Raw genomic sequence first — 12,492 nt, 5'->3', positions numbered from 1 at the left:
ATAAAAAAAAAAATACTTTTGTAGGCAACCACTTTCCATACCATTTTCATTTCTTTTTTTTTTCTCCAGCAAAGATATTGAGATAATTACCCATAGAAGTTAATGAAGGATTTTCGATTCAGTCTATCTATCTCATGCCCCTACATAGAAATAATCTGGTATCTTGCATTTTACATCATCCTTTTTTACATCAGCATTGTAAAACATTTACATCAGCATTGTAAAACATTAAAACAACAGGCATGTCTAAGCATGTGTGTCAGTCCTAAGTATGAATAGGGGAGAAAAAAAGACATAGTTTTTAGAAGGTTTGAAAATATTTAAAACAGATCGAGGAAAAGTGTATTTGCATTGATGCATGCTGTCTAGATTGATGGAGCAGTACAAGAAAATGCTAGAGTGGATTTCAGAGCTGGATGGTAGGAAAAGTTGTCAGCTACATGAATTGTGTCTATTAGAAGAAGCTGAAGTGGGTTTTTTCATTTGCATTAGGAAAGCAGTATTTCTAGAAACTCTTCTTCTGTACTGAAGAGTGAAAGTCTACCTCAGGTGAATTGTCAAAAGCGCTAACCTCCCTAATAAGGTGGGTGGTGGTATGCAAGTTGTCTTTCTGTGGAGAATTTTGGTGCATTTGTCACAGCAGCCAAGGTATGCCTTTAAATCACAAAGGGCTGATCACAGGGTAAGGAAGTATCCAGTGAACTGAAAATGAAATCCACCCTATCTCATGCCTGCCCATGGTTTTGCAGCACAGGCTTGAAAAACATAGGAAAATAGGTATTGAACTGAGAATAGGGAAAGCCACCAAATTTCAAGTTTGTGAACTCAGATGCTTTCAATCATTATTCATTTTTTGTTGTATTTTAAGGGTAAATAATGCTTTCCTGGGCCGACTCCAGAACAAAATGCAACCTACTAGCATCGACCAACCTGAACATTTTGGGAGCCTGGACTAACGCAGTAACAGTGCCTGGGTAAGGTTTTGGGTGTGGAACATGAAAGCAATGAGATTGTTTAAAAGTTGAATTTTTCCCCAGATACTATTATGTGTTTGTGTGTGTTTAGCCTGTCTGACAGAACTCACCATCCTGGCTGTCAGTCTACAATAGCTTTTAAGAAGAAATTCTATCTTAAATACAAGCTGTTCAAATAGGAGGGAGGAACAGCTGCTCTTGCAGCAGAACTTGCTTGCACATGTTTTGCATGCAAGGTACTTACTGCAAGGAACCCCATCCAAGGTATTTCCTTGAGTTCAGAACAAGGGTACTGAAATTGTAAGGGATTTTTAAAAAGTTTTTAAATGAAAGATGTTTGGAAATGCTAGAAACGTTTTCATGTGATATTGAAATTGAAGGGGAAAATATGAAAGGTAAAGCTGTTAATTTTATATCTATATAAAATTGTGACATAGAAGACCCAACTGCATCAATTTAAAGTACATAATATTTGTAAAGATTCTTTGAAGAAAAGATATCTTGACTGTAGCCTATTAAACATCCATTATTTTTTCAGCTGTCCTAATGAGGCATTAATGTGACTGTTATTTAGAATTGCTTTCTTCAGTGTAAAAAATAAAATTATGTAATATGCCCATTATGGAAATGTCTATTAGATTGAAATTCAGTTGCTGAGAGGATCCTAGTGCAGAAATGAAAGATTTAGAAAGACTGAGCAGCAAAAGGTTGAGAGTCTAAGAAAATTTAGTTCCAGTGTGGATGCAGATGTTTAGTTGATAAACCAGAAAAGTTTGAGTTGGATTAGTTGGACTGTATGTTGGTAGATGAATGCCAGGAAGACTTGGGTTCAAGCATCTATGATGTCAAGGCATGATTAAGAAGCAAATATTCTTGCTGCTGGAGTTTTCCAAATACTAGAAGTGGAAAAGGAGTGTCTTCATCACTACAAGCTTTGGGGAAGTCCTGGGCCACAGCAGAGGGCTCAGGCATCTAGGACTGCTTCTCTTGGTCTTGCTAAGAGGAGGCAGGGTCTGCCAGCTCAACCTCCCATAAGGTCTGCAGGCAGCTGCTTGGAGAACCAGTTGGTCAGAGGCTTTACTGGTAAAGCCTGTATCACATGCCAGGCAATCCAGGAGTTGTTGGAAGCCAAACTACAAATGCCCAGGCTAGTAAAAGAGTGTGAGTAAGAGAGCACTCTGTATGACAGGCTTGAAGCATCTTCTGAAGGATAGCACATCTGCAGATGGCAGAATTAGACTTCATGATAGGAAAGAACTGAGTGATGCTTAGTAAGGGGCAAAAGGTAAAGTCTGCTGAAGGGTTAACAAAGGCAGCAAGGGCTGAAATTAGTATTTTTGTTTCACTTTGTGTCCTTTGTCCCAGTTTGTAAACTGTTTCCTGATAAACTCAAAAGAAAATGTGTGACACAGCTGAGATTCCCAATATGTAAACTCGAGCACCTCCATCAGAATGCCCGCTGTCACTACTAAAAGCCCTTGTCATTGTCTGCAGAGAGAGAGGAGGTTTGCCTTTAGCCAGATGCCATATGTCATCTTCCACGGGGTGGGTGTTAGTACCACCAAACAAGTGCATTCAGCCCAGCACAGTTTTAACAAGACAACTCTGTGACATACGCAGCCAATTTATGCCTTTTTTTTTTTTTGAATATATATTCAATGACTGCATCAACATAAACGCAATAAAACCCAGTGTGTAGAAATGATAAATGTTCTACTCTGATGTTTACTTAATGGCTCCCAAGGAGCCTGCCTTCTGTTGGATAATGCTAGATTATCCATTTTTCCTTAATGCTGTGATGTGAGATTTGAAAACTAAACAAAGCAGGGAAAGAATAAGCCATGAAAGAATATGTCATCATGGAAAGGAATTATAAAAGGGTATTGGTAACAAAAGCAAGAAAGAAAAATAGTTCTCAAAACATAGGCTGGAGGCTGCAACCTCACTGTCTTTGATTATACCAAGATTCTTCTCCCTTCCCTTGGGGTTTTAAGCAAAAAGAACTGAACTCCAGGTGGGGCTTGCAAGTCGTGTAGTCTGCAGCGTGACATTTTACATTACAAGCGAGCCAACTGTAGCAGGTCAGACTATAAGCGAAGATTAAAAGAAATTAGAAATGTTTCCAAAGTTAAGCCCTGCAGGTAATTTTTGAGCCTGCTCCATCTGTGCAGTGACACTGAAAAAGAAATATTTGTTCTTTTTCCTGCTTCTTTTTTTCCTATTTGAACTCTACAGTCACAACAGCTTCACAAAGAACAGAAACTGAACATTGCACCATGTTGTCAATATACCTGCTGTATTTTTCACTATTATACCTGTTAGATTGATTTCCTAAGGAAAATAAGTTTGTATGATCATGCTGTCTGTCTACATGTAATAAGGTTTTCAACCTGCTGGCCAATCTTAGCCAAATTTGAAAGTGAGTATAAGTCTCAAAGGTGATTAAGTTCCAGTGCTGGCAGAGGAGAGACCCCAAACTAGTGCCCCACTCTGAGGGGTAGTGGGAAGGATTTGGGCACTCTGTGCATTGTTCAGCTGCAGCCCTCCAGCTGACTGGCATGGGCACAGCTCCAAAGCAGCTGCATCTCTGCCCCGTTTTCCTGCAGGCTAAGGGACACAAAAGGGGACATGGAGAGGAGGGGGAAGGCAAATTTATTATGTGTGTCTGGGTGGGGTGGAGGAGAGCAGTTGCATTGCCCAATTGTCCCCCGCTCGATAGGAAACCAGTTTTCATTTATTCATCTGCCCTCCAGACATCTTGTGTTTTATTAGGAATATTTATAAGCTGTTATTTCCAGAAAGATCTTCGTGAAAGTAATCTTTTCTCCCTTTTTGATTATAAATGCCAGGGCACTGTCTGGGTGATTGTGTGGTTTCCTTTTTTAATGGGGAGACAAATTAATAAATCTCCACTTCTGTCTGTGAGATATTACACCCTTGAGAGAACATTGAGTCTTATTGTATGCTATCAAGAAATTTTTGATGTCCTTTACAGTGCCATTGCCTCTAACATAAGGATAAACCTTTAAGGATGGGAGGGGATAGGAGGGTAATAAAGTAACAGTTGTCATTTTGACATCAAAGTTTAATCAATAAGATTTAATCTTTACACAGCTGGGACCTATGACTGGAACAGTATCTGTTCACTATAGCAGCAAAAATTGTCAGTTTTATTTAAATGTTGAAACACTTCAATTTTTACAAAATAATAACTTTAAAACAGTTGCACATTTTTGTATTCACTCCCTCATGAGATTTGCCTATGTTCAGGTATGAAGGGACTTGTAGAGGCTGAGTGCTGATGCATGGCAAGCCTATAACAGAGCCCTTCTTTATTTTTTGTGTGGAAATGGAGTATTGTCAAGGACCCTTTTGTCTATTCTGAGAAGAGGTCACATGGTGAACATATGAAATTTATTTGTCTACTCTTTAATGAAATACTAGTTGTCTTGTTGAAACTCTCTGAGCTATAGTAAACCCAGAATCTAGGAGGCAACATGACATATTACACCTTCCCCTTTCATGTCTCCATTACATCCAGTGTGATGCATAAGAATAAGAAATGGTCTCTTGGATGCTGACTCTACTCTTTCAGTGGGTGCATAATTCTAGATGTTTGTTGTGGGAAGCAACTATGCCCTGAGCACAGAGGTGCAGTATGACAGAAACCCCCATTCTCTTCCTTTCCCATGTGCAGAACTCAATGGATGCTGGATAAATCTGTTTTGAGGAAACATGATTTATGGATAAAACTGTTTAAAATAAACATGGTTTGTGGGTTATACTTGGTTTAGTTCTTGTAGCATGATCCATGGGAATGTTTCCTTGGAGCCTCAGCCAGCACTTGATTTATGCTATTTGCTACTGTTTTGAGAGGGAGCATGTCATGAAGTCAACTGTTGCACAGCGAAGAGCCATAGCTCAAAGATCCCTGAAATTACAAGGACAGGATGCATGCCACAGTTTTCCATACACGACTAGTCTTTAATGCAGACGTTAATGAACTTTTAGATGGATAAAGTGGCACTTAAAATGCTGTTTTCCCAATACAAAGAAAAATCTTTTACTTTACATGGGCATATTGAGAATAGAATATATATATAACAAGGTTCCAGAGCACAATCCACAGTGGTTATGTTTGTTTTAACAAAGAATGTGGTTTGCTAACTTAGCTTTAAACTGGTTAGTCTATGTACAATCTAAGTTGGAAAGTTTTTTTTTTTCCTAAAACTTGTTGTTTTGGGTTTTTCTATTGAGACTAATGTGCTTGTCTTTCCTGGCAGAAGGATGGCAGAAAATAAACTACTCAACAGAAGTATCAGCATCAATATAAGGACCTCAGAGGAGTAGTGCAGGCATGCCATAGCTAAGTTTAATGACTTGCCTCTGACTCAAACAGCATATGCAGATGTGTACTGCCTGGCTTGACTTTGAGTTCAACCATTCTTTCTTTTGAAAATCCTATCCTAAAAGAGATTAGTAGGAGTCCGGGGAGGAACGGTAGAAACTTTTCACTCTTTCAATTTTTGTGAGATCAAGGCAACTGATCTCACAAACTGAGGCAACCAAAGATATTTGGAACACTTCTAGATTGATTTTTTTACCAGCAAAAGCAAGATATGTTTATCTCCTGAATCGATACATCTTGCTATTCATATTGAGTTCAAATCAAAGAAATATTTATTGCTAGAACTGGAATCTTGCAGAAGGGTTTACTTGTTATTTTAAGCGGAGTTTCAAAAGACAGGAAAGGGCATCAAATAATCAAGAAAGCTCCACACAACTGGATAACCATAATTCCTTCATAAATACGTGATTGTTCTGTTTGTTGTACTGTATTAATGCATTTGTTTTTCTTTATCCAGGAGCCCAAGCTACTTGGAATAAAGGAGGAGAAAGGTAAGAATAATGAATGTGTTCATTGTTTTTAGTACCAATGCTGGTGTTAATTTAGCTTCATATTTGACATTTCATTATGACAGCTTAAATTGTTTAATTCTCAAGTAACATGAGAGGGGATCTTAAAATAAATGCTTTCCACCTCTGTGTTTGGGGCCATGCAATGACACATACCTATTCTGAAACACGTTCTCTCATACGGAACTGCAGAACATGTATTTCAAGCCAGAGGAAGTGCTCATGGCATGGAAAGCATGTGTTAGGGATGCTTTGATATTTAGGTTAAAACTTCAGTACAGCCACGTTCTCTGTATTGTGGACGGTGAGTGGATAAACCTGGGCAGCTGAGGAATGTGGCTGGAAATGCAGGAGGCAATTCAAGCTTTCAGTGATCTTAAGTGAAAGGGTGACTCTGTTGTGGGCTGCATTCTTCGTGCTATTTCCCACTGGCAAAAAGGGAGACTATTCATATCAGTGAAGGCTGTTGGTAGAACACCACTATTGAATCAGAGAAATCAGGCCCTCTGTTTTCAAATTACCTTTTCTTAAGGCTCACTGCACCTTTGTTCTTTTCTGAAAGGGATTCCTTACCCTGATTCCCAGTTCTGATATAAAGATTTCTGCAGAGCCTTTACTTCTAGGCTTAGAGACTTTTGAAGCAAGTTCAGGTACTGACACATGTTATTCTTGCCTTAGGAGATGGCTTTGACAAAACTTTTTTTTTTTGAGAGCTAGGATTTTATAAATAGGAATTTTAAAAAATCAAACTTAAACCAGCCCTTTGCTTTCGACTCTTCTCCCAGGTATTCTGCTACTGTCTTCCTCATTTTCTGCTTCAACAGTTATTTTAGTATTTTTGCAGCAGGGCTGTATTCTGGAGATGGTATCTAAATAACATTGTTGGCCTCCCATGAGTTGTCTTTTCAGTTTTATGAAGAGTAAAATTGTTATTAAAAATTAATTCAAATTCACTAAAGAAATGACAACAAATAGATAAAAGCAGTTCCCCATAGGGGAAGAAATGGCCATCTTTTTCAGCCCACAATACTATTAGGTTTTGCAAACTATGGGCAGCTGGAGGAATTCAAATCATGGCATTCTTTGTTGTTTTTAACAATATCTACAATACCAATAATATATTTACATATGAACTGTACAAGAATTATGGATGGGTGTACTTTTTTAAGTGTTAACTGTTGTTTTGAAAACACATTTCAGCTTGCTACAAATATGTTTTTCAAAGTTATTAATATGTCTGCAGATAATTAGGACATTTTGTGAATTAAGTGTACAAAAACTAGAAATCCCTTCATGAAGGCTTTACATAATTAAAAGCTAAAATCTGTCAGAAGAAAAGGGAGACTTTATTTTCCAATGGACTTAATCCTAGAGAAGTTGACTTTGATTTTTGGTTTTGCAGCAAAAGACAATTTTTAATTCTGTTTTCTCCTTCTTCTTACAGGATATTGGAGAAATACTCACTTTTATCTGGCCTAGACCAAATGACCTTGTAAAAGCTCCAAGAAAGCACTCTTTTATCACTGTGATTTTTTTTCTTACCATGACTTCAACTTCACACCCCCTTCACAAGCAATCTGCAGAGACTGCTTTCTAGCTGTCATTCTTCACTCATATTTGAAGCAGCTGATTATGAAAGTCCTATTTAATTTTTAATAAGAGAATGTGAGGGTTTTTTTAATGTAAATTGTTTTGCCTCTTGCAGAATATAATTATCCCAGTCTTTAGGATCTCAGAAAAAGAAGACATTAGTGGCTGCAGAAGCTGAAGTAATATCTGTGTTTACTTACTGCTCTATAGCCAGCCAAAACAGCCTCAGAGACTTGAACTAAAGAAGCAGGTAGAAGTTTTCTCTTGGGATGAGAGGGAGAAGTGGTTTTTTGTTTTGTGTTGGTGGGGATTTTGTGGAATTGTTTTACCATTGTATTCAACAGCAGACATTCAAGAGGAAACGTGTGTATTGTAGACAGGATCTTTTAAATATGTTCTTAAAAAAATACAACACATGAAAGAAATAAAACTTGAAATAACATTGAAATTTATTTGATTTCTCCCACATCTTCTGTGATATGATGTACCAGTTTTTCACTTTGCCTGTTTTACCTTCATAACTTCTGTTACATGAATGGGGAAGGCTACTCCAATGTTAGCTTTAGTTTCTTGCTTTTCTTTGTCCCTCTAGTCTAATGGAATTTAATTTATATCTCCCTGTTTCTGCAGGGGACAACATTTTAATGATTTCCAAAAGTCAGATGCATGACCAAGATATTTTTAATGGAAATGAAGGATCCACAGAATGTTACATAAACCATGCAGACAAGAAAAAGCAGCTGCAGCATTCGTAAGTACATCTTATGCAAAGTTGAAGGTTTCCTGAGCAGTTTTTTCAGTGTGCAGGCATGCCACATTATTTTTCCATAACCCTTGCAGTATGGAAACTTTGTAATTGATCACCTGAAGTTTTCTTTTGAACCATGAATGTTGCTATGTTTCCTTTTGCCTCTGGGACTTTCTGCAGTTGCCCTGGGCTCTCTTTGCCTCAAAGAATTGCTCAAATCTCTTGTTCTACTAGCTAGCTGATGTTAATAGGAAATACTGGATATTCTGGTAATGCTTTGTGGTTTACCCATTTTTAGAGTATCTGACACTGGGAAGAATCTGTGGGAAGGCTTCTGCATACCTACACAATGGCACTGTATTGCAGGTACTTGGCTGTGCTAGCAGACTGCTGCTTTGGAAATGAAATTCACATCTCCCTCCAAGGACTCCCTCACCCAGCCTCCTTCAGTAGTTATAAGGGCTGGGCTAAACATCTGCAGAGTGTGTATATGTACATGCACACACATATATTTTAAAGGATATTTCTTTGCTTTTATCAGATCCTTGTGTTGTACTCTAATGAGACTAAGACTTGTAGGTGGTCTTTTTGAAGTGGTGAACCTGCAGCCTCTCTGGACTTGATGTACAATAACCCTAGGCCCTGCTGACAAAGGCTGAGTGGGAGGGGAAGTCACGATGGTCACTGACAAGTTAAAATTCAGCATGATCCTGTTGCTGTTTCTATATCCAAAAAAAATCCCCCAAAACCAAAACCCAACTTTTTATTAATCTGCTACTTTCACATTCAGGAACAGTAATGGCAAGTCACCTAGAGTAACCTCTTCCATTAAGCTTGTCTACTTTCTTTTAGTTGTCATCAAAGATGAAGCTTGATCACAATCTTCAAAGTGCTTCCCCTTATCCAGCATTTCAATCTGTTATTTGAAATGCTTTCTACAAACTGTTTCAGACATTAACTATTCCAGCCCTTTTTAATGGCAAAGTATCTGAATTTTTCCTTTCCTAATCTTTCTGAATAGAACAAACAAATCTATATGAACAGTGGCCCAGGAAGTGTTTGAGAGCTATGGCCTGCAATGGAGATGATAAGAAGTAATACGCATCCACAAAATGATGTTAGCAGGATGTCTGGGAAATGCTGTTCTTATTCTGTTGGAAAGGTTCCAGTATCTCAGAATTGCCACCTCCCCACACACACATCCTGCAAAACTTTAAGCTTGAAGGCTTGACATCTCTTAAAAGGGGTTATAATGAAATGAGCTGGTGATAGACTGGGAAAATGGCTTCATGGCTGTCAAGAGTTAGGAACCGATAGTTTGGTATGTTTGCTATCTACCTGTTAGAGTAAAACTTTCATAAGGGTTTTCAAATACAGATAGGTTCCTCTAGTTATAATTTGCACTGACCAAAATAATTACCTAGTATGCAGTGGCATAAAACCAGATGTTCTTACTATATAACAGTAAATGGAGGTTGTTTTTATTGTTTTGAAAGTCGTCGTCTCAATATAATCTGCACTGATGATTTCCTTGCTATTTCAGAAACAAACCTTCCAACAGAGAGTGGTATGGGGCTGGAAGTTACAAAAGAGACCCTCTTGCTTTTTCATGGCTGAGACAAAATCGTTTTAACAAACTGACTAAAGCATTATAATCAGCTATTCTGAATTCCAATATAACTTGACAGCAAGATTCCTATGTTTAGATTTTATGGTCTGCCTAAATCAGAAACTACCTTCCTATGAAGAAATGCAATATTCATTTAAGGACTTACTTACAAAATTGAATCTCTATTATGTATCTAAAAGTTCCAATGGCTTATCAATGCCTGCTTTTAAAAATATCTGCCTGACTCCTAGTTCAAACTTGTGAATTTTCAGGTATCTGTTACTGAATTTTCTTAACCACTTACCTGGTAAATTAAAGAGTTTTATGCTCTTGGATCTCTTTATTTTGTTTCAGTATTTGTATATTTGGACAGCTTCATTCAATTTGCTGTCATTGTCAGCTTTTATTCTCAAAAATATCCCAGATTTACAGAAAGCCTTAGATATGATAGGATTCGGTATAAATGTATCTTCTTTTTGGTGTGTGCTGCACTACTCAGACACTGAGGCAGAATATTATTAGCTACTAGAAAGGGACCCAAATACATAACTTAGATTTTATAAGTTCAGTTCACACCTCTGGTTCAAGAAATCCAAATCCCTGTCTCCTGTGTGGGAGAATATCTTAATTACTGGGCTCTTTAGGTTAGTTCTCAGCATCCAGGCAGTTGTGCCCCTTCTGCTTTGTGCAAAAGAATAGAAACTCATGTGAAGTCAGAAGGCACGTGGCTTTATCTAGCCCAAGAGCTGAATGTTCCTATTGTGGCCCATGCCATGACTCTTTTTCCCTTCGTAGTCTTTCCTAACAGCTCCCTCATATATTGCACTCACTCCCTTACACTTTCAGATATTTGTTTTTTCTAGTCTTGCTCCTTGCAGAAATCGCTTTTGCTCCCTCTGTTAAGCATTCCTCCTCCTTTCTCTTCAGTCATGGCCCTTGTCTTGTTTAATTGCTCTACTTCACCAGCTGAACTGAATCGGGTGCCTATAATCCATGGATTTTCCCTTGGCACTCTTGCCTCCTTCATCAACAAACTCTTTCTCTGCTTATCTTATTGAAGAAGGAATGGAAAAAACACTATTGCTATTTGCTGCTTCACCTTAACTTCTTTCTTTTGCAGTCATTTCTCTCTCTTATCTATTTGAGAGGCAGATGTGTTTTCCTGACTCCTTTCTTCTGCTTGTCCCATCCTTTTCCATCTTGGTATGGGTCCGCATTAGGAAGAGCATTGCCAATGGTGAGGTGAGAGGTGATCATTCCCCTCTACTCAGCATTGGTGAAACACATCTGGATTGCTGGATCCAGTGCTGGGTTCCCCACTACAAGAAGATGTGGACATGTTGGAGAGAGTCCAGCAAAGGGGCAAGAAGATGAAGCGACTGGATCATCTTCAGTAGGAGGACAGACTGAGAGAGCTGGGCCTGTTGAGCCTGGAGAATATAAGACTCAGAAGGATCTTATCCATGTGGGTAAATATTGGAAGAGGGGGAGTAAAGGAGATGGAGCCAGTCTCTGCTTGGTGCCCACTGACAGGACAAGAGGCAATGAGCAGAAGTTACAATATAGAAAATTCTGTCTAAACACACAACCCCCGTTTTTTTGTGCTGTGAGGGTGATTAGGCACTGGCACAGGTTGCCCAGAGGGGCTGCTGAGTCCCATCCTTGAATATATTCAAAACCAAACTGGACAGTACTGAGCAACTTGCTGTAGGTGACCCTCCTCTGAGCAGGAAGATTGGACTAGATGACCTCCAGAGGTGCTTGTGAACCTCACCTGTCTTTCCATGATCTCCCAATGTCCACAGCTATTTTCATCTTCTGCTGTCTCCAGTCATCTTCTGCTATCTTTCCACTTTCAGCTCACAACCAAAGAAAGAGTTGTTGCTTCATCCAGCAGACATAAACCGAAATTTTTGTGCCCAAATTAGCTTTAACTGCTTTCCACCCTCTTTTTTTTATTATTTTGCAGCTTGTTTACAATATTTCTACACTTTTAAAATTATTTTTTAAAGAAATAGGTTATATCAAATTATTTCTTTTTGTCTAAAACTTAGAGTTGACCTTTTGTCTTCACCCTCCTTTCTTGTTAGCAACAGCCAGTCTTGGACCTCTTGAGCTCTGCCCATGGTGGCTCTCCTCCCTCTCTGCTTGCTCCCTTGGGCAGCTCTGGATAGCTCTGCAGGACCCTGAATGCTATCTTAAGTGCATCTGAGGTCTGAACTACTCACTTTCCTCCCTCAGCTGTGGAGGAGGAACCTGTAAGTGTCTCACGTTATCTGGAATAAATACCTTCTCTTGTCCTGGCCTTAAAGGAGTCACCTCAGTCACAGTCATCACAGGCAGGCACTCAACAGATGCTGACACTCTTAGAGGGGGAGCACTTGCTGTGGCTGCAATGAAGTGCAAACTTGAAGATGAGAGAAAATTCGCTTGGGCTTCTCCAATCTCTCATTAAAGGCTTTGTAAATTTCGAACTATTCTAGGGATCCCATCTGAACTCTCTCCAGTCTGCTCTCATTAAAAAAGGGTGGGTTTTTTTTTCTTACCAACATTAATTCAGTTTTTATTTCACTTACAGATCACATTCCCTGTTCCTAGCTGTTCGATCTTTGCACCTAGCTCTTTAATTAAAAGAAGAAAAGCCCAGATTTTCC

General features: G+C 38.8%; 1 protein-coding gene across 1 annotated transcript in view; it reads left to right on the top strand.

Annotated features, from left to right (window-relative positions):
• EPSTI1 (epithelial stromal interaction 1) overlaps positions 1-8,201 on the top strand; it is a 51,115-nt gene extending 42,914 nt beyond the window's left edge. Inside the window, exons 10-13 of the mRNA XM_030476558.1 lie at positions 869-974; positions 5,840-5,873; positions 7,336-7,731; positions 8,112-8,201. Of these exons, the coding sequence (XP_030332418.1) occupies positions 869-956 (88 nt within the window). The 3' untranslated portion in view covers positions 957-974; positions 5,840-5,873; positions 7,336-7,731; positions 8,112-8,201. The remainder of the gene's footprint in view (positions 1-868; positions 975-5,839; positions 5,874-7,335; positions 7,732-8,111) is intronic.
• The last annotated feature ends 4,291 nt before the right edge of the window (positions 8,202-12,492 follow it).

Source organism: Strigops habroptila, chromosome 2, assembly GCF_004027225.2.
Source record: "Strigops habroptila isolate Jane chromosome 2, bStrHab1.2.pri, whole genome shotgun sequence".
In the NCBI taxonomy this organism is placed as follows: Eukaryota; Metazoa; Chordata; class Aves; order Psittaciformes; family Psittacidae; genus Strigops; species Strigops habroptila.
The sequence above is the reverse complement of the archived record's forward strand: the minus strand, read 5'-3'. Positions and strand labels throughout refer to the sequence as shown.